This window comes from Neodiprion virginianus, chromosome 7 (genome assembly GCF_021901495.1).
Source record: "Neodiprion virginianus isolate iyNeoVirg1 chromosome 7, iyNeoVirg1.1, whole genome shotgun sequence".
In the NCBI taxonomy this organism is placed as follows: domain Eukaryota; kingdom Metazoa; phylum Arthropoda; class Insecta; order Hymenoptera; family Diprionidae; genus Neodiprion; species Neodiprion virginianus.
The window spans coordinates 25,144,195-25,167,602 of record NC_060883.1 but is presented as its reverse complement, the minus strand read 5'-3'; the positions used below and the strand labels follow the sequence as shown (position 1 = coordinate 25,167,602).

The window sequence follows — 23,408 nt, the reverse complement described above, 5'->3', positions numbered from 1 at the left end:
CGCTAAGAAACTCACAGACCGGAAAATTAAGTGTAGATAGTGAGCAATTTACGTATATCACACTCATATAGATATATGTAAGAAACTCGGTCGAACATGACGATGGCGGGCAGGCAGTTGATCCATAACCGTGACGAACAACGGACTTCCATTACAATTATCTAGGGATTCTTAGGCCGACTAAGAACCATTTGGACAAACAAATTTAGAATTTCTCACCTCGGCAAGGTTTAACGTATATAAAAATACCAGTCACGAACTTAATAACCACAAACTGTCGACATACACAAGTATTCTACAAAATTTTATTATTTTATCCTATTATTATGAATTATCGAAATTATACGTAGTGCTGTAGCGAATTCGTAATGTATCTTGACATCATTTTAATATAATATGTGTAATTATTACATTAGGTTGAGATTTTAAAGATACTTCTACACTACAAGTGTCAAATGTGTTGATTCGCCACGTGTAGGAAACTTTATTAAATGTATGAGTCAATTATAAGCTTGATTAATAATAATAGTATAAAATTTGGAGCACGCACGAAGGTTGTATATGTTTCTAGCCTCACTTAATTGATAATTCTTCACGAGTAGATACCTGACAATTGGTGAGGGTTGATTATTATGAGTAAAGTAATAATTGAATAAAATGTAACAGTATTACATTGACGTCTTCTCTGAGTTATTACTTTTCCTTCAGCGATGAACGATGCTTCGTCACGTAAGGTTAAATTATCACCCAAGTTATTTTTAAATATACGTTACTCAAGGGAGTCATATTAGGTTCCAGGGCGTAACAAGATCATCATTTGCTCAATTTGCCGGTATTCCGACACAGGGTTGCGTCCCATGTGGAAGCTGGTATGTTTCGGACCCACAAGAAATCGCAGTATCGTAGTATCGTCCAAGTATTAGAAACGCAAACAGGATTCGAGAACTAAGATTTGTCTGACTTTCTGGATAATTCATGACCCCGCGAAATTTGACCCAGTTGCAGGACGGCAATGTAAGAATAAGAATTAGAACACGTTGGGGTGGAAAAAAATACAATTATGAGATGCAACGTTCCTTGTGTACGCGCGGTGTGTCTTGCAGGATGAAGCTGAAGGGACTTGTTACAATGTAAATATATTCAAACATAGAGCCGAGGGTATATGTTTGCCGAAATTGGCGCGTACCGTGCAGCTTACACGAACATTCGTAATTTCACGTAATACAAGATAGCGGTAAGAGTTCCGCAACCCCTTCCCCTCCTTATCCAAATAGAAACGCCCCAGAGAATGTATCGCCCAATCGAACGGGTTTCTTGCAGAAGGGTGGTTTAAAAATTGAAATATCCTCCATACGCGATAACACAGGATTCGTGCACCGGAGTACAATGGGCATAAGGGGAGCTACGAGGGCGCAGTCCGGGTATCCTCGTAGAAAATCACCCCTTTGGACCGGTACGCACATGCCGTTTCGATGCATTTTGTATTATTCACTATCCAATAGGATAATGTTACCGTAAGTTTTTATGCGATCGTGGTCTTTTGCTCTATTCTTATTGGTAAAACGAGATCGTACGTAGGGATGATACATCATAGGTCCGTAGCTGTGTTATTTTATTAGGACTGTATGAACAGTATCGATTATTGTGTTGCCCGTAAGGCTTGATCCGATTAGGGAGTATAATATGGTTGAAAAATTACGTGGTGCCTAAATAGTACGGTGTAGGGAGTAAGGTGTGCTCGATAGGGGACTAATTTTCGGAATGTTTCAACAGTTTTGAATTTACCGTTTGTTGCGACGTCAGCCGGCGGTACCTGTTTATTGGTTCGACCGTAAAGGTCATCCAAGTCCTGACAACATGGTGAATACTATCGAGCGTTCTCGCAGAGGACATACGTGAAACGCTGCTGTGACTCGATCGTGACCAATCTTGCTCCGCAACTCCGAAAACAGGCGGTGTATTCTGTATATTGCTAAGAAGAGAATTGAATCGAGAAATATACAAGGCCGGAGGCGATCGATTGCCAGTGAGGGCTTTACTCCTTTTTCGAAATAAAAACTCGTCATCGAAATTTAGCCTGCCTCATTTCACTCTGTCCGGGGAGTGATTTTTTTTTCCTTCTTTCCTTCTTTCTTTCTTCAGAAAGGAGGTCTTTTCAAAAGAACATTCTGTTCAGGAAGCTCCCACACCATTGGGTATCCATAATAGTTCGAACCGAAATCCCATAAATAATCATGGGAATGGTAAATACGATTACAGACCACTTGGATAACTCGCCAAGCAAATAATTTAGAAGAAAACAGATGTATTATCTGTATACCTTGAAAAAAACTTGTTGAGGGGATCGAAGTCGCGAAAATCTTTTGTGCCGATTGCTACGAGCCGGCGGTGCGTACGGAAGTCTTTGTCGAATGTATGCGGGCGGACAATGGAGGATATATCTACCATCGACTGCAACAATTTTACGTCTCGAGGGTTCGAAAAACGGCTTAACCCGTTTCAAGAAAGAAATCTTGGCACTGACGTGTCACCCGTTCGCTTCCGATCGCAAAGTTCGGCCAGATCTCAAGTCTTTGGTGCGTATCTACCGATCGATTTCAGGTCCCGCAGCCGAGGGATTTTGGAGAACGGATCGCGCCACAACCGCCTTCGAGAGGACCGAACTTTCCTCCCCGTGCGTCCTATCGCCGTATCAGATAAATGATCTACGATACTCCGTACGATTTCCTGCGGATGCCCTCGCGTACGTACAGTGCCGTGGGTACTAGCGTCGGTATACATACGTCGAATCGCCTCTACAGCGCACGTATAGTATGGAATAGTTGGTAGCGAATCAAACTCGTGGAGTACAGCCGATTGCGAGACAGTTGGTACCGTCGCCGACATCGAGCCTTGTGTGGGATGTCATAATTCAAGTCTAGTGAAGAACATTACGGTTCGAATTAACAGACTACTGCATAATGGACAGTTATTTCTTTATATAAATTCGAACCTCTCGACGAGATTTGAAAATACGCCCAAGGACCGTCGATGTCCTTTTGTCGGTGTAGCGGGTCATTTATTCCGCTATGTTGTTTGCAACAATGGAGGCCACTCGCCGCACTCCCCCCCCCCCCCCCCCCCCCCGCGACCTATCCGCCTTCTCCCCACGTTTCCTCTCGCTGCAGCTACCCCTCCCATTAGAACAAGGTAAAACCGAGCTCATCCTACCGTGCGTGATTCGGTAATTTCTCAGTTATGTACCCCTCGCATCACCGAACGGTGCAGTACAGAGTTTTTGTTTTGACACGCGTATAAGAGCTTTCCAACGGATACGCGGTATATGGATACCACACGGCTTGCTGGGCACGCTGAATCATTGTGAACTCAAGTTTCTGCCGTGGCCATTCATCCGTTCGCCCGTTTGGTATGAATTTCAAGCAGTACCTACGAGTTACCATTATACCTAGGTATTATAGGCTGAGTTGGGCCGTGAGAAGATCATAGGATGTAACGATTGAACCATAAAACCTTGGCCGACTCGAAAGGCAGACTTTGTACAGTAGTCCGGTATATCTTAGGGTCAGATTTGCGGAGTTTGCGCTTACTCTCTTTAGACATTCGAACAATCAGTAGAAAGTTATTCAACAAAATCAACTGCGAAACTACCCGTGTGCGGCAAATTCTAAATCAGCCTGTCGTTCGGTGGACGTTCTCGCGTCGCGTCGCTTCGGTGCTGAAAAATATTAATATCGAAGTCAGTGAGATCTGGAACTCGTAAGCGATCCTGGAGTAATATGAAGTGAGAATTTTGCTGTCAGCGTATCGTTTCGTGAAAAAAGAAAAGCACGAACATTGAAATGCACGGACAACTTGGCGGTGGTGAGACTCACATTTCTTTTCCATGGAGCAAACGTCAATCGGGCTGATCGTTAGAGAACGACTATTCTGGCGCATCTGGTCTGGCTGGAGTTGAATGCAAGTTTCATAAACCAAGTGGCGTTTTTTCTATGCCTTGTACGTAAGTGGCATATAAATTTCATCCTCACATCCTAACATCGTAGCAGCGTCCGCTTTTCCGCTAGCGCGAATACAAACCGGAAAAGTATATTTCAACTCGCCGCACTTTAACTGTATAAGATATAGTGCCTGGAGGTGACTACCTGCTATGCTTTATTGTTGAAATTATAATGTCATTGTTGGAAGGTACTATAAGCGTATAAAAAATACAAGTAATTATCTACCAATCAAATAAACGTAGCTATGGTCCGTTGAACGGTAAATTTAGTGTCGTATGCGAGATGGGAGCGTGGTAGCCTGAACTGTACGTGCACAGCAAGTCGAACGTATGGTCGTGTTACTGCCGCCAGAAGAAAAAACAGTTTGTTGTTCAATTATTACGCGGAATTTTACATCATGCGTGATGTACCACGCGGGTACATCTGATTCCGAATGACTTATTCGCAGTGTATTCCATTGTAATTTAAATTCTATACTTCGAATGCTCCCGTGTGAGTCCATTGTGATTTTCAATTTTTTGCTGTGGTAGCTGGTTAATATACGCGCCCGTCATCGGCGTAGCCATGCGTGGGCAGTCGATAATCATTAAAAATAAACCTATTCATTCGTGCCTCGTCTTTGTATACTTTGCGAACCCGCTAAATCTAGTTAGTTATGTTGTACCAACGGCAATCAGGGAGGCGTATCTGCATAGGGCGTTCAACGAAATATAATCAAATTGGAGCGTGGCATTACCCAAAGGCAAGGCGGACGCGCCTTTTACGGTCGCGTGCTGCCGGATGCAGACGAACCAACGTTCAAGCTTTTCGACACCTACTAATCTATTGCTTATTGTCAAAGTGCCAACTTTAACATTCGTACTTGAAGTATTTTTATTTTATCTTCAATACAACGTGATCGCCCGGGGAGTTAGTTTCGTGAAATTGTAACGTACTCAACTTGTACTTTACCAATATTTTAGCTTAAGAATGAGATTCGCGGCAAGGCCAGGTGCTCCCTGACCCATCTCCACGTTTGCTGTATGGATAATCACGTCTCGACTCCATAAAATTACGTAAATACGGTCCCGTCGGCCGGGAGCGGGGAGGGTGGAAAGAGAGCGCGCGCGCGTGCGCGCGCGGACGGTTATAAGGGATAAAATATCGCTTTTGCGGTAATTTCACGGCAATTTTCCATCCGGATGACTCGTACTAGGACAAGGTATTTCGGTCCAGGTGTCGATTTTACAGCTTAGCTCCTCGCTCTGCGTCAGGGTTTGGAATTTTTGTCCGCTTCTCTGGTACGGATGCGGTTGTAGCACAGATATTATACCTATACCAGCGGAGTCCTTTCCGTTCAAACATGCAGCCAACGTCGCCGTCCGTTTGTCTGACAATACCACCGCCCTGTACGACGAATTTTTGGTGGTTCTCGGGTGAAATAGGCACGAAGTTTCCCTCATTGGTCAATGATCTGTGCAATCGTATTCATGGTTGACGTGATTCCCTGTATGGATTTCAGGGTGCCTGAAATATCATTTATTCATTCGGCGTTGGGCGGGTAAAAAGATACTTGGTATTCGGTAAGATTTATTACTTATTCATTACAGCGAATGCTGATAGAAAATCCAATCACGGGTATTGCTCGAACATTAACCGGACTACCCGTCAAGAGTTCGATTTTCACGGATATTCTCCTAACGCGGTCGCTGCTTTGTAACAACTGTCTTGGAAACGTGCGTGTACCGCAGACGAGCTTAAGAACGGCGCGTTCTCAACACCGCGCCTGACAATCCGTCACTATTAATAACCACAACAACAACAACAATGATAATAATAACCAGCATTTTATATCGAGATCACCTGTCTCAACAGGCTGACTAACACTCGTGATGGTTATAGGCGTTTTGTAAGCGATATCCGTTGTCGTATAGGGATCGCGTACGAATGTTCCGTGTACACGCAGATAAAATTGCCTTTGGTGATTCAAATGTGGTTTCTCATAACTTTTAGAGAACAGTGGAAGGTCTTTTCGCAAATAATTAATTCCAATTCAATCCAAGGCTATTTATGTGAAAGAGAAATAGGCCGCCTCATAATGAAACATGTAATCACTCACCAGAAAAGTTCCATTCTTAAACGTCTAGCGATTCTTCCAAGTCCAAACTTCGAAGAAGGTGAACCTAAGAAGATAATTTCTGGTTGATTCAAAGCCACCGGTGTCATCTGCTACCATCCATTTGACCTGTATAGCAGACGACACAGGTGGTCTGGAATCGGTTGTCATTCGCCATCTCACATCTGCGTAAAACTGCGTAAGACTTCGGGAGTTGACGTGCGTCCGGAACAATAATTGACAAATATACCAACGTTTTTTCTTAGACACTATGAGTGTGCGTATTCTTCTGTTAAATTATCACGGTTTTCGAACAACTTGGCCGAGGTCGAGGTTATGTTGAAATATGATTTCGCAATACAATATGTGATAAACGATCAGTTGGTACTTCGGGGCGCACTGCGAATAAATTGGAAGTCCGAGATCGTTGTAAGTCGCAATTGAAACCGATTGTTTTCAAATTTTATTGCGAACTCGAATCGCTTTAATTCCAAATCGAAAAAATGGTTGTTCAAGACGAGGGGGGAGGGGGGGGGGGGGGGGAGGGGGATATTTGTTACCAATCACCCTCACCCACCGTACGAATTCCAGCATTTGCTTGTGGTTCGTGATTTTTAGTTGCGACTTGGACATATTTCCGCGGTGACTGCAGTCGATGCACATCGAATCGCTCAAAAGACTGACAAAATATCGCTTTCCCCCACGGTCTGTAAACTGGGACTACACAAAGATGGTATTCTGCTCAAGTATTTCGATATTGTACTCGAGTGAAGCCCGATGCGGTGAAGGACGAGAATTAGTTACGGGACTTTAGTTACGCTCGAGTCTTCTGCACAATAAATTATAGGTAGGTATTATAGTCAACATGACACTACTGGTGGATACAATATTCGAAACCACTCCTAGGATTCGGGGAGCGTTGGCGGGATAATATCGAAATGGTGACAAAAAAGCACCGTGGCAATCTTGTGATACGAAAAATAATGCGGACAAAGTACCGACTTCATAAATAAAGGTACGATACACGACATTTCCGATTCATAAAATAGGAATAGGTATGATATAAGGACGTAACGTAAGAATGAAATTGTTGCACTTACTTACGGAAGTTTCAGTGCGTCGTAAGCCTCCCTGACAATGAAACACGATTTCCGTATAATACCGCAGCGGAGTGTCGGGCCTTGGATCTTCGATGCGGTGAGTCTCGACAAAACCGAATATTCTGAGCAACGCAATGGCAACTACATTAAGCACAAGGGTGAACTTATTTAACGAGTAGCCGTCACGTGCGAACATAAATATTTCACTGAAATACAATATTGTAGGACAATGTATTAAATTGTAGACTAGTAAAGCGTACCGTTGAGCCCCGGTCGAACGGTTTGATGACGCTTATTCTTCGTTCATTTTGTCGCACGTGAATGTGGGCGGATGGAACTTGGCCGAAATCCCTGACGTCGATATTGCATTTAACAATAATTGAGAGTTGCTAAAGTGTTTCTTATTTGATTTTCTTTTCGGCGACCGCACGCGCCGGTGGACGGCGGGGGTGTAAATATTGCGTGCGAATGAACCACCGATGCTTGACTTGACGTCGCACGTCACATCACTGAGATGATTTCATTGCCATGTTGCTCTAAATAATTTTCGTCGACACCGACAAACAAGACTGTAACAGGGTGGTCTTTTTTAATTACCCCATGTGAATGTCTCGGAAACTAGGAGAAATATGAGAAAAAGTTCGTTACGAAACTTGAAGGGTTTCGATAGGGAAAGATAATTCCGTTATACGTTGATACGTTGAGCCAGTCGTAGTCAAAATACGTATTCCTCATCTAAAATCACGAAGTACTAAAAAATCTCGGGTCGGCGCAATTTACAAATCAACCTATATCAGCATTATCTATCCCCTCGAAACCATTGTGCAAATTGAATTTTTTCTTGTATCTCTTCTAGTATTCGAGATTCTCGCCTAGGGCGATTGAAAACGATCACCCCGTATAACGGATGAGTTGCCTAGCTATCTCCAATTTCTCAGCACCCCGTGCTTTTGCCCAAGATACCGTGTACATACAATGTGTACGTGCGCGCGCTCGTCTCTACACATATACATGTGCATATATACATGTGTGCAGATGATATACCGACTTGTGGGATTTATCGAGCGGATTAGTGGTGATAGGATTACACTCAAGAGTCCTTCGTATTTGCTCAGGTCTACCGCAACCGCCTCTCAACTCCCCCATACTGTACAGTATCAAGAAAAAGCAATGTAATATTCAAATGCTCAACGTCGAAAAAAATTTATAACGCGTCCAACAGTGTTTCAATGCCGTGCAGACAATTTGTATGTCTGCGCTCGTCGTTCCTCTTCTACTCCTCTATTACAGCATATCCCAGACTAATTATGAACTATACCGTATATATCCGCAGAGTGCGACTTTGCAACAAATCAAGTGAGATATGTTGATTTATAGTTACAAGCACGATATGGTTCACCTTACGGCAGTACAGCTCGTTATAGATATCTTCGAAAACGCTGTACAATGATGTTTCGATGCCTGATACGTATGTGGGGGATATAAGTTGCCGCGGGGTGCATTGTGTCGCTACCCTTTTTATGCGTCGCTTATTAAACAAATCCCTTCTGACAGGGTCAGCATGGAATTTCCCCATTTACGGAGAAAAATTGTCCTCTAATAGCGATGCCCCCCCCGATAATTTCCGTATTCACTGGAATAATCCCCGCGTTGTACCGTGACGGATGTGGAGATGGTTTCTCGATCAATCGAAAGCAGCTGTCAGCGGCACGAGTCGTAAGCGGATTATGTTATTGCCAAAGAAATTTGCGCTTTTTCCGAAGCTATAATCTGACAGGGACAAGAACCTTGAATCATCACACCGAAATACTGTAATAACGGCATGGAAAACGCCAACACATTTTCGCATCCGGAAATTTTTAAGTTTCTGTTCCGCACACTTAAGTCATGGCTGTATATTCTATATCCCGAACCTTGCTATTTGGCAGCAGCTTTGCTTCGTGATGATCGGCGACGAATCTTGCATCCGATTTTTCTATCCAACTATGTATATTTTAATATTCGCCTACACCCGTGTGCGTTTGAGCGTTTAATTGCACAACAGGAAACTGCGGCACTTTGTGAGCACTTAAAAATTTCTCTTTGGAACTTCCTACACTGTATCGGAAGTTTTATTCGGATACGGAACAACGAATTCACCGTACACTTACCGTTTATTCAATTTACAAATACAATAAATTTACTACACAACTTGGCAGTGTCAAATTACTTTTTTGCACTTTTCTTATAAATTTTAGTGAAATCAAAAATTTTCATTGTAAATATGAGACTTATGCATAGTACTTTACGTCACTGCACCGAATTTGTAAGTGTGCAACTTAATTTCGTAAATTGACAACTCTTTTGTATGGTAAATGTGTAGTAAATTCCCAACAATTTTTAACAGCGAATACAAAACAGCCTAGGTCCGGAAGGCCTCAAAGCAAAGTCAGAGTCTATTACCGACGCATCTCTACTTCCGGTAACCTTGTCCCACCTACGCATTTGTCAACTATAATTATGTCATCGAAAGATTGGAACGGGTGGAAAGTAAAGACTCGACTACGAAAAAAAAAAAAAAATAAAAAATAACCAAGTATGTTGCTAACGTGTATCGCTATAATTAGGCATGATTGATCATTTGAATGAGTACAAGTACAACTTAAGCAATCATTCGTGACCTGAACGCGATGTCGATGGAAAAACATATTCGTCTCGCGTTATAGGAATGAAGCATCGATGGTTGCTGCGCGAATGGGATGGCTATCGTAGGTCATTCGTTACGATAGAAAGAAGAGGATGGCTCCCAGTCGATAAATGAAGGTAAGTGTTCGTAGGATAAATGGTATGGCTACGCAGCTGCAGCCCCGTTTCCCAGCAGCGACCAGCTATGGTTGTGAAAATTGTGTTCGCAACATCGTTTGTTTTACCCAGCGAAGCATTCGAAAGTCTGAGAGTTGACTGAAGGTATTCAGAGACAGATAAATTTGGAAAGTAGGCGTCAAGGAGACAATCGGAAGCTCCACATGTTATGCTGCAGTTCGATGAATCGGTGGACGAAGAACGCGTTTTCCTGCGGACGTGAACCGTACGCGGGGTGGTGCGGTACTCTCTTGCACTCTATTCGAACAGTCGATCGACATAAAACATACCTGTAGTATATACGTGAACGTAAGTAACTTATTGATCGTCAATTCGGAGCTTGTATATGTATGTGCTGCGCGGTCATGTTTTATTCCTTTGTGGAAACAATTTCAGATGTTCAGTTTTTATTTTATTTTTATATTCTATTTTTACTCGTATTTCAGTCTTGTATTACTTTCATTTTCTTTCTCGTATACATACCTATACTATTATGTACACCTCTGAACGGTAAATTTATCATTCGTTCTACATTTCGATACAATTTTTCACTCCTGGTGTATACATTAATCACAGATTCCGGAAATCCCAAGCCACGGACCAATAGAGGGTGATGTATGTCAGCTCCAGAACAAGGTGCTGTACTCGCAGCGTGTATGAACATTAACGTCAATTGCGACGATAGTAGGCGAACAAGCGTTCGAATTAGCTATAATTAAGTATCGCGTGCCTTCGACAAGCGTACGATGAACGTCGTCACGTACACACGGCGTACAATTACGTGATAATACAAAATATGCGTAGCAGTAAGATTGATTCCGAAATTTTGTAACGTATTATTGCATCTGGCATTGAGATAACGGTACATAGCGAACTGTGATTGAGATAGAAGAAAGTACGAACAATCAGTTTTGCTGTGATATAAATCGGAATTAATATAATTAACAACTTCAACGGTCAAAAGCCACAGACGGTCACAGAAGGTTTTTCTTATTAGGCAAGATTCAGTTACATACTAATTGTAATACAAAAATCTCGTTATGTCGAACGTCATTCGGGATAATAATTCCTCAACAACCTTGATAGCTCATTAATTGATCCCTAACTTCGATTGAATTATGTATTAAATGGAACATTTTAGCCAGTGAAATCTTCACTTCGGAATCTTCTATTTATTTACTATGGATTCGTTGAATATTTAACTCGTTTTATATTGAAGTCGTAAATTCAAATCTGAATTCGTATATTTTGATAAATAAGATTCATTTGATTAAACAAATCAAACACAATCACCGTTGTTGCTATCAGTACGTACAATTGACTAGACTGACTAGCTTACGCTGAGCACTCATTTTATACCTCGATATTAAAAATACCTTGCACGTTGATTAAATTTCAAATTATTGATTACAAATGAAATCCTTTTCATTAAATAATAAAAACTAGCTTTTAAACCCTCGCTCACTGAAGCTCGTTCGGGGTCGGATGCCCAGTGTAGCTGGTTTTTATGCTCGTGCGCTCGCTGCGCTCGCTTACTCGCAGTCGGTGTTTTACCAGATACCTCACGCCCTCGCTGCTTGAGGATTGTTCGATGGGTAATAAATGTTAATCAATACATTATCAGAACATATGTGCGAATACACAATTCAAGATGTACTTATGGGCTCACTACGATCATTAACTCGGTTGTTTTCATTTCCACTTCAACCTACGATCATTAACTCAGTAGAGTAAGCTGCTATAAGGTTGGAATGCCTGCTATAGCTGATTTTTGTGCTCGTTTGGATGAAGCCTTACTGTCAGTAGTTTCGCGTATATTCGTAAAATGTTAAAACATAACTCAGTACCTGATAATTCTGCTCGTACGTATCGTAATATACGTATACAATAATTTACATAGTGAATCTCTACCTCCAGTTAACACCGTTGTTAGTGGATATTAAATGTACAGCAACAATTTTAACAAAACGTAATTACGGAGAGCTACTCCTGGAGGTCGAAATCCACAAGTTAAAGGACCTGGACAGCCAAAAATACATAGCGCTTGTCCTGGAAGTCGAGTTTCACCAGGTAGCGTACCTGGAGTGCAGAAACTACGGAGCGGTTGTCCTGGAAGTCGAGTTTCACGAGGTAGCGGACCTGAAGCGCAGGAACTACGGAGCGCTTCTCCAGGAGGTCGATATTAACCAGGTGGGGGACCTGAACAGCCAGAACTACGGAAAATTAGTCCTGAAGGTCAAAAGTCACCAGGTCAGGTCAGGGACCTGGACAGCCAGAACTACGGAAAATTACTCCTGAAGGTCAAAAGTCACCAGGTCAAGGACCTGGACAGTCAGAACTACGGAGCGCTTGTCCTGCAAGTCGAGTTTCGCCAGGTAGCGGACCTGGAGCGCAGGATCCAGGATGTAGAGAACCTGGTACTCGAAATCTGCGGAGCGCAATTCTCATACGTATTCTCTACTGCGCGGTTGTTTCCGGACTGAGGAATTCGGCTCGCTGATTTTCCTCGTCGACGATTACTATGGATCGATGACGTCAGAGAGAAAAAATTTTGGGTGACGTCACTTTCTGAACATCCGGACATCCGACATCCAAAATTTGCTTTCGAACTTTTATACTACGTATGATGTATGATGTATGATGATGTATGATGATGTATGATTCTTCTGATACGGCTGGCCACTAGGTTATTTCATTACGAGGTAAGAGTATTGCTATTTATGCATCCTCGCAAACACCGTGATTTATATAAGCAGCGCGTTAATACGACGTTGCCGGCGATGTCCGGATTCAACTTGGCCAATCTCACACTGGAATATTCCTTATTGACTATCGACTGTACGGAAGAACGAGCATTACGAGCAAGGAAGGTTGAAAGCTGGACCACACTTAAGCACCGGTCCTTGGCAATGCGACTCTGACAGTGCGATCTACGATGACTGGTATATCGAACACGCGTTCTCACACGACCAGTACAATCGTCTACGATGATCGGGTATCATATTATTTTGTTGCAATTCATTTGGTAATGACGATCGAGTTCCGATATATTAGAAGCGAATTATACCCAAGCGCCCCGTATTGTTAATTAACGCAACCTTACCAGTGACCCTTAGTACTTCGGAAAACACAAAACGCAAGCAAGCCTTAATGCAAGGCGTCTCTGAATAGTTTTACCCTCAAATTTCCTTGATTTTCCACGTGATGGAAAAAATTATGTTGCTTTCAAGTGTCCAATGCTGCAATTCAACCGACGTTTTCCAAATGCTTTAGCTCCGTTATATCAGAGGAGTCATTGCTCGAGAATATGATGTTCCCGCTGTATTATCGGTTTGAGGTCAATTTTTGATCAGGTAACGATTGCGGCACTTTTTTGCATACTTACCTTGATTTTGATACATTAAAAATACAACCGTTTTGCGAATGCAATAGGAACAGACGTGTGTTCGCCACACAATAAATTGTCCGTCGTGCAGATAGTCATCCAGCATCTACATAGGTAAATTTCCCCACGCGTTCGGGACTGTCAACGCTACCTTTTATAAATAATAAAAATTAGAATTTTTCGCTTTTTCGTAACTCGCATTTCTTCTGACGCAAGTGACTCCGTTCCGCTTGAAAATAAGCTATCGTCCATTGCTCGCTGATGAATAAAACGGGAGACATTAATTATTAAGTTCGACGACGTGCTCACTTTTCGACAAAATTGAATATCATATGTATAAATATCGGAGAGGAACGCTTATGTCTGATGAAAAAACATGCGTTTTTCTTTTCCACGGATACTTTGGTTGAATGAAGTTTCGTTGCCCATACGTAAAATTTTTTCGCTCTATTGGAATATACCGTCCTTTTGGTAGTAAGACCTGAAGGCCTTGGAAGTAGCTGGGGTCGATTGGGGCAGCTTTTGTTGAAAATTCTGACTGCTATTGTATCTTGTTCCGTGACGTAGGTTTACCTTTATTCACGAGGTGCATTGTATAAGCAGGTATTACATCATGGTAATATGTGCGTTTCTGCACTAACGCGGTCGTTTATAACCGTTCAAACTTGACTCAAAAATCAATGAGCAATGTTACTCTAATGATCTGGCGTATCATACGCCCATAATATGTATGCTAATAACGTCAAAGTGAAATTTAGTGAACAAGTCGTAAAAATAGTATTACTCGCAGTACTTTTCATCACTTTACAACCCAATTTAATTGCTGGAAGTACAATCAAGTATGTTCAAAATGTTTTACCGCTGATATTCTTGATTTTTTTTTTTTTTTTTTTAATGGTTCCTTCATTTTTCACAAAATTGCTTCCCCATTGCATAATTTTATACGATTTATAGCAATCTGTATAAAATTTTCTATAAACGTCATAAAAACTGTGTCGGAGTCCTTCGAATTTTATCGACTTTTTTTTCGATAGAAGCGTACCGTCAAAAAAATGGATAATGGCAATTTCTCGTGCTTATCATTTCAATTTGAAGTCGTGTAAATTTCACATTGTCTCATCTGGCCGTTACAGAGACCATGACGAGAGTTTTTCGGGATAGACGGGCAGACTAGATATTTTTCGGATACTAGAAGTCTGAAAACGTCAAGACGCATTGAAATTAGAAAATTGTAAACAGTTTCGCTTATACAAGAGCGCAAAGTGAGATTTTACAGACTGGTGTGTTAAATCTTAGCCCTTGTAACGAACATGAATTTTTACACAAGTATATGCGTATAGTACGCGATTTCGTTCGTCTACCATGCGTACGGTAGTACCTACTTTGACGCGTAGTATGCATAAAGTTAAAAATCGTTCACAAAGTAAGTATGTTCACTTATATTATGCCTTATTACAACCGCACACGCGACTTGTGATCCGATATTCTTCGATATGATAAAATGTGATTTTGAAACGAAATGGCCAAGTTAAAGAATTTATTACCGATACCACCCACACGCATATTATGTAGAGGAGTAACGCATGATTCGCGGCAATTTCTGTCTCCATAAAACATCCGGTAATCGAAGTTTGACGCTACGTGTACCCTAAATTAAGTTTTAGTACGACACGATACGATACGCGTATCATCATAATTATAGCTAATGCACTCGTTCATACGGCTGTATAAATAAATAAATTTCAAGTAAATTATTATTTGTGACTAGTTTGTCCATACTCGTAAAATAATTCACGTAATACATTGCACCAAAAAATGCCCGAAATACGCGGCCCGATCGTAGGTCGTAGATTCACGTGCAATGCCGTAGGCCTTGTTGACCGCCAATCGGTTAATCGTACGGTAGTGTATAATATAAGCTCATGGTTACCTCGCAAATAGAATGAGAACGTGATTCTTCACAGTAGGTAATATCTTGGCTCACGCACTGTTTACAATATTTATTGAAGAGCAGCGCCAAGCTAGCTGTATCACTCTTAAGAATCACATTCTCTCACGGTTCACGGAAGATCCATATACTCTCACAATCAGACTACTGTGTGGATATCCATACGTATAAACGTATACATTTCTCCCAATTCTGACAATAGTAACTCTTCTCATCGTCCGGCAGTCCACTATGATTGCTGATTATTACTAACAAATTTCATAGATTCTTCTAGCTTGCCGACGACGACGGTGAATTGCGCCGTAAGGTCGAGTTTAACCGAAGCCCAACCCACTCCACAGGGACACGGTTTCTCGCCTCTACAAGTCTAAGCTGTCACTTTGCTATCAATACATATTAGAATCGTCATCGTCGTCGGCAAATTTCAACCCATCCTCCCCTTCGCCGATAAGTTCGTAGAAACCTTTCGAGTCCTCCTTAATGTCAATCTCGACCCCGTAATCGGGACTTTGGATCTCTTTCTGGAGATTCGCTTCGTTTCTTTTGTCCTTCGGCCTGCAGTGGACTTTTGCCGGTGAGTCGGCGAATCTGCCGATGGGAAATTCCTTGAGGGGTATGTTGACAGCGTTACCAACTCTGACGTCGCTGATTATATTCAGTTCGGCTACATCCTCTTTAAACCTAAAATGCTGGGCGTTCGGCGTGTTTTCATTTGGCATAGGGATATTCCCACGATGACTCTCGTCGTTCCAGTCTCGGCGATCCTTGTCCGGATCTCCCGAACCCCTGCCATTGGTCCGGCACCTCGATGCATCGGAGTTGTTTCTCCGTTCTCTTAGACCATCTGGAGTTTTCGTGAGTTCGTTCTCATTATATGCCCTGTTCCTAACGATTTCCTCGGACACACCGCGATTCCTGCTTGGACTCGGACGGACCTTCGAGCTGCAGTCTAATTCGTCAGAGAATGTGCTCACCGCATTTGCCGGCATCCTCGAGCGACCCCCGTCGTCGTCGGAGAACTTATTCTCCCTGGTCAAATCCGGGTTCCTTGTGGTTTTGTTCCTCCTGCGATCCTGTTCGTCAGAAAGTCGGATTCTGTTCGCCCTCGGGGCAAATCTTGCCTCAAATTTCTCACCCTCGTCTGTCATCCTGTTCGGAATGACGTCCGCATGCACAATATTGAGAGCATCATCGTGAACATATTTAGCCAACGATTCGTCGCTGACCCTTACTCTAGACTCCTCGAGGATTCTGTGAATCGGTAGAATACCTTCGCTTAGCCTGGCTCTGTACTCCGTGATTATTTCGTCGTGAAGTCGACTTTCACCATGGTCAATCCGTTTTGGCGATATCTCCTTCTGGCGATGCACAGCGGTTCCATCCGAACCCGGGGTAGCGGTCCTCGCCTTGCTCTCCCTCATCAATTTGTACTCGGATGGTGTCAAGGAAGCCCCCTCCGTATTCAATTTCAAACGTGACCCAGCACTGCCCCTGCGCTCGGGTACCTCCTCGTAATGATGATCCTCTTCGATGGCGCGCACTATATCCGATTCTCCGGGATCAAGTGGGGGTATCCATACTAAAAACGCTGGGTCCATACCCAGATAAGATCCGGGAGCAGCTCCTGCATTAACGACGTTGTAGTCGTAGTAATCGAGTTCCAAGTCCATATCTTGGTTCGCCAGGCTGAATTCCGACCCTGGTCCCTGAAGTAGGCGTTCCCTGTTTCGTCGATCCTTCGACTCCTTGCCACATCGCAAATTCGACGCGTTTGACGACGTGCTAGCAGGTGAAAAACCCTGCAATTCAATAAAACCATACGCTTTATGATAATTCTTTCCTGCGTAGAAAATTAGCAAAGACAGGCATGATCGTTGAACGGAAATTGGGGGAAAAACGATCATGCCGTTTCGTATGCGATAAACATCAATCTCCCACTCGCGAGCCCGGGAGCTATTCTTTTCTTGCTCTGACTTATCCAAGATATTTCTAGATAAATAAATCTTGAAGGTTGATAGGTTTCAGGAGGGTTCAGTATAGTACGATAGATATGAGAACACATGGTGTATAGTGGATGATCGTGTACCTTGACTTGCAGAAAGGTGGATGATTTTGGGTGAGGGACTCTTACATTATTCAGACTGATCGAGGTGCTGGTTATACTGTAACGTCTGCTCAATTCCGAGGTTGAACGTTCTTCGGAAACTGGACTGATGGGGCCAACAACTGTCCGCAGCCTGCGAGAAAGTAATCGGGACCATCGTTAGGAGAGGCGAAATGACGATGAAAGAATTACAAATAATCTAAATCCTTATGGCCGATCTCAATCAATTATTGTTCAACGATTGTACGTATTTTCATGCTCCGCAAGGCGGTTCTGTTTTGCCACACCACATGTTACTGAATAAATTCAGACGGAATACGTGATACGGAAAAAATGTCAACGGACGACATACCGAGGTGGCTTACTTACTTGACCGGTCGGGCATACTTGACCTCAGGTTGTCCGAGTGTTGGTATACTGCAAGTCGATGACTGCCTGCCATGCGTGTCCACAGAGCCTTGAACAATTGTCGTCTGCAAATTTTCATCCGAGCCTTTGCTCTTCAATGTCCCAGATTTCTCGCTAACCTCTGAATCGTCTCTGGAAGCAATGTGACGAAACGTGATTTTCATCGAAACTCGAGCTTTGGGAAGCAGAAATTATAATCAGTGCGAAAAACTTTTTCACCCTTCAGTTCTGACACCCTTACTTTATAGCTTGGCTTCCCGCGCACTCGTAGTCGTCCTCTACATCGGCTGGTGCCTCTTGAAGCCTCGCGTGCTTGGGGGAACCCATTCTGGGTAATCGAATGAGAGAGACCACCTCGGAGAAGAGAGTTGCCGATGACAATGCCCTTGCCCTCCTTGCCAAGCCCTGCATTGATCCACCGAAAGCTGGAAAAGTCGTAGTTACAATCCCGCTACAAGAAGTCTTGGTGCAAACGTCACATCGCTGATAAATTCATCGATTAATCGATGAAACCGACTAACCGGAATTGTCTGTGAGACTGTCAAGGTCCTCGGCTATCTCATATTTTCTGTACTTGAAGGCGTATTGTAACGCCAAGAATACAGATACGAGGAATATGAGAACAAGAAGCGTCGCAGCTGCCAAATGAGCCGGCGTCAACCACTGCGCCCATCTTCCCGCCGCCGCCATTATTTTTGGTGACAAAAAGTCAGCCGGCATAGCAGTTTCATTTGCCGAGAAAATATTGGCTACGACAGAAGCAATGATGTTAGAAGGCAAAGTTAAACCGAACTTGGATTATTTTTATCTGAATGAAATTTCTTCAAATTCTGAGGTAGGTACGTAAATGTCACGAGGGAAGTAACGTCGGTTGCGATTCTCACCAAACATCGTGGCGTGAGCCAAATATCCGCCGACGCACGATGCGTGAACCGCTGATTCCTCGCCGCTGAAGAATTCCACTAGTAAATGTGTATCCGAGGACGTGACCGTGCCGGAAATCGGGGAGTTCTTATCGAAAGCCACATCAGCCAGCAGTTCAGCAGTCAAAGAATCCCCGTCACGTACCCTGACGTACTGTTCCTTACACGGGAATCTTGCTTGGTCCAAGTGAAGGCGAACCCTATGGTCAGCTTCAGCCTGCAACATTCGGATAGTACATGGTACGATAGTGTACGGACGATGTTGTACGACCTGATACGCGGCTGGTCGTGAATAAGTACACGAACGAATGCCCTTCAATAGACGACACATTTCACTTATCGCCAGGCGTATTCAAGTTTTCGTCAGCGAAAATACTTGAAGAGACTTAAAGCTGGGGCACTTATAGTCGTTATATATACCGCATCGCGCGTTTTCGCGAATTCGCGTCACACTGCTGAAATAATGATAACAAACTATTGCTACCGTACCTGAACCAACCAAAAGGATCTACCGGGACAGGCCTGTGTGCTTGCGGCCAGGATTCTTTGCATTTTATTTCTGTCTAGGATAACTAAACAACCACATCTGCACACACTGCCAATCTCAGCAGCAACTTCTGGTTTCTCTGCAGCTAATTCCTTGCCGTGGCGGCACTCCCACTCTGCAAGGTTCCAGTTCCCATGAAGATCCAAATGATTCGTACCACCGCATGTTTCGGTCTCGACTGCCTGTCCCTGTAAAAGTGAAACGCAACCATTGAACATATGTTAAATACGTAGCGAAAGGCGTGAGTAGCTGTTATGCGTTTCCGGTAAGAATAGCGCGCAATCGTTCGCGGCGTCAATTACAAACCTGACAAAACTTTGCCCCGTATTTTGGTGGCGGTGTATCGCAAAAGCGATACCGGTGCCTGGTCCCACCAACGCACGAACTACTGCAGGGAGTCCATTGGCTCCAAGGTCCCCATCCACCCGCGTCACCATCTGGAGTGGTAACGATATGTTTAATTTGACTAAAACTGCATTTTACCTCACACAGGCGTACATTCAGACGAATTAAAAAAGTGTACCGACGCCCCCGATATTCTAAGCTTCAGATAATTGAATGGATGGACCTGTGGATTGAACAACTTGTGAACGTATCAGTAGCTGGGTTTGACTCCAAGTGTTGGTCACCGGTTATCGTGAGTACGACTGATATGTAAGTTTAAGAATCAATCTAACATGAGGTGCGCTCGATTATGTGTAAAAATTGATACAATTATAGCCATTACCTACCCTGTGGCCATCTACGCCACAGTAGATTTGCACGAATCGTAAAATCTATTCGTACCTGCGAGATGTATTACAGAAATGGATTTTGAACACATTCGAATGTTTCAATCGTTTCATACTTTTTTGGCTGGATCTATTTGCCAATTGTACAAAATGAAACTGAAAAGTAACTTTTTATCTCCATGTATAGAACTTCGGATGTACTTTGAATGTAATATGACTTCCGAGCTCGTGGAACTGCGTAGCTCGTGCAATGGTAGTGAAACTTTGCGGCATGAACTCGTTGGTGGTTAGTAAAATTTATAATCTACTTACAGTCGACCAACAGAAACATTTTTCAACTACGCGTATTTCTCAATTTGGGTTGCCAAGACGATATTAACGTACGCACGGTATTTTTATTGTTCGTGAGAATTGGACATAGCTGTGGTAATTTTTTTGCAATCTTTGAAACTGCCCCGATTGCAAATAGTTATGGAAAATTGACGATTCGAAAAATTGGTGATTTCGAAAAATTAACGACGGAGCCAGGAATCGAACCTGGCGTCCAGAGATGCTTGACCGGAGCCTTACTCCACTAGACCACCTAGCCGCCCTGACTCTGTTGTCGTTAATTTCTCTCATCGCCAGTGAGTTCAAATTTGTTTTCATGTGCCTGGTATGAATGTATAAGAATTTTCGTCTCTTCAAGCACAGTGTACTCGTATATATAGGAATGTAATGTCTTTACCCTAAAAGGTAAACACATCATCTACACATTACATTCCTATGGGTTCCCCCAGGTTCGATTCCTGGCTCGGTCGTTAATTTTTCGAAATCACCAAATTTTCGAATTGTCAATTTTCAACAATATTCTTCTCGTAATTAATGATTTGCACGTCCGCATTTCATTTATTAGACGGCTTTGCCCGTCTTGCGTGGCTTCTCATCAGAAGCAAGGATTCAAAAGCGTAAACACATCATCTACACATTACATTCCTATACATACACTGTGCTTGAACAGACGAAAACTCTTATACGCAAATAGCTATGCTCTACCACGAATTCGAATTAATTTGAATAAAAAACGAGGAGAAGAAAGTAGAAAAAATAATACGAACGATTTCTGGTCATATATGGTATCGAGTATTGGTTGATGTATTATACATAGATATTTGTATCATCGACATTGTGAATTTTCATAATTTTTCGGAAACTTCAATATAGACTTATGCTTCCTCCTCGTCGTAGTTGTAGCCAACTGCCACGCTCGATTCGTAACTACTGCAATTGGCGCTGAACAGTAATTGAAGAATATTTCACACATTTCCAAGGCAAACTTAAGAATGAGCGAGGAAACATAAAATATGATAACGTGGGTGAAGATTACAGCGTGTGGCCGTGCACAATTAACTTTTTTTGTAACTCACCTTGAAGTAGAAACGTTGGAATGCAGTCCACCCGAACTTGTGACATTGCTCCGGTGATGGCCTGACTAACGTAGCTGAAGCAGTACTCGACGAACCTCTCCGTGAATATTTCACAGTCGAAGGTCAAGGTGTGTTTACCAGGGGGTGCCTTAAGCTCGGCTAAATAATGAAGCGTAGAGGGTGGCGCAAGTGAAGCAACGTCCGCTCTAAGGCGTCCGTATACCCGGACACGATCGCCTTGAAGACGGCACGCGGGATACTCGAAGAGAACCGAGACACCGCCACTTCCACCGTCGCAGGGGTAAACCGATCTGGCATGTATATTGAAAACGAATTCGTCCGACCATTCAACCTGGAATATGACACAAAGATTTCACCGCATTACTCTGTACTGTATCACTCTGTTAACAAACTCTATTGAGCACCCGTCTTATGATTATTATTTTCAACCAACATCCCGTAAATGCGATTTTCATTTAATAACCTCCACCATTTCCCATGCATAAACACAATGACATCAATCAGTCTGACCTTCCGTTATCACCTGTCCCCCGGTCTGCAGGCTGACGACGGTTATAGAAAAACAAGGACTCACTTTGATGTAAGCACTCGTGGTTGGCGCGGTTGGATTTCCAGCGGTAGGCTTGAGTCTCAGCGCGTAGTGCCCAGCCTGCCCGAATAGTTCACATCGTAACGTGATAACTTTTTGTGCGGGGAATCCCATGATCTCTTCGGAATACAATACCTGTAAAATCATAGTTCCAAGCGTCAGTTGCCCTGGAAATCAGTTACACAATTCCCGTTTGCCGATCGGCAGTTTCTGCGTTACCTCCGTTGTTGTCGAGTGAGGTGGTTAAATCAGTGAAAATGCTGTCAAATTTGAAAGAAGCGAAACCGGTAGCTGTAACGGCAAAGAAATTGTCGCACCTCGGATGTATCGATCGACCAATAAAAAGGGTGCCGCTTACGCGAATACCGATCGCGTGAGTCCGAGATCGATCAGTTGAATTTGGAGCGTCGACGCGGATAGTTCGGCGAGCGGTTGAGCGACGAGTGACGCGGACAAGAACGCAAGCCTGTATTGGGGGTTGTCGGTTAACGTCACACGAAGGGGTCTCCGAGGCTGGCCATCTCAGGGAGCTGGTTTCCGCCCTGGAAAAGCCAGGGTTGCGATAGTCTCTTGTGACAGCGGCTCAACGTGCGCGCCGATTGATTCGGTAAGCACATCCTTGAGCCCGCGCCTAGGTCTATCGTAGTTCCATACACCGTTGGCTCTGCGAAGCTGGCCGTCTCAGAGGGACGGTTTCCGCTCTGCCAAAGCTAGGGCCGTGCCAGCCTCGCGAGATGGCCTTTGTCAGGACGATATGGTCGATCGGTACATTCACGCGTGCACATCACTGATTGTGAGACTATCGACAATCTAGAGTAGTTAAAGAAATGTGAAAAATAAACTCCTTCGACAAGATATCTATGCATTCGATTAAATCATATGCGTATCCGGTGTACCCCCTCCCCTGCCTAGAGTCTACCGGAGTAGCAGTCGCCGGTTCGACTCGCAAACTATGGGATACCCCAGAGTTCGTCACATCCGTAATGTTTGGTTGTCTTACTTAGCGTTCTTTCCTCGCTTCAAGTACATACACACATGAGATATAGGAGAAAGCGTATTTCATATGATGAATATAAATTGATAGAGCTTTCCGAAAAATTTTCTGTTTCAAATAATAAATGGTAAAACGGATGAATGAACGAGGCGTTTGTGATTAAAATTGATATTGATATATCATAGAATTTTAGGTTTACAGTACGCTCTCAAGGTGGATAATATAATATGGAAGATTGAAGTTCACTTTCTGAGGGGTGCGGAGTGTAGAGGAGACGTGACAAGTGGAGGATGACAAGTATACAAGCTCAGAACCCTA

General features: G+C 43.2%; 1 protein-coding gene across 8 annotated transcripts in view; it reads right to left on the bottom strand.

The window, feature by feature from the left end:
• Positions 1-14,230: 14,230 nt before the first annotated feature.
• The window catches only part of LOC124308332 (uncharacterized), a 30,432-nt gene continuing 21,254 nt past the window's right edge, over positions 14,231-23,408 (bottom strand). For 7 of the 8 annotated variants that reach the window (XM_046770922.1, XM_046770920.1, XM_046770919.1 and 4 more), the window contains 10 exons: positions 22,082-22,231; positions 21,487-21,838; positions 19,656-19,786; positions 19,292-19,537; positions 18,764-19,019; positions 18,401-18,628; positions 18,121-18,304; positions 17,841-18,011; positions 17,454-17,604; positions 14,231-17,166 (listed from right to left, as the gene is read on the bottom strand). In XM_046770922.1, coding sequence (XP_046626878.1) covers positions 15,754-17,166; positions 17,454-17,604; positions 17,841-18,011; positions 18,121-18,304; positions 18,401-18,628; positions 18,764-19,019; positions 19,292-19,537; positions 19,656-19,786; positions 21,487-21,838; positions 22,082-22,231 — 3,282 coding nt within the window. In that variant the 3' untranslated portion in view covers positions 14,231-15,753. The remainder of the gene's footprint in view (positions 17,167-17,453; positions 17,605-17,840; positions 18,012-18,120; positions 18,305-18,400; positions 18,629-18,763; positions 19,020-19,291; positions 19,538-19,655; positions 19,787-21,486; positions 21,839-22,081; positions 22,232-23,408) is intronic. The other variant, XM_046770924.1, reaches the window with a different exon arrangement.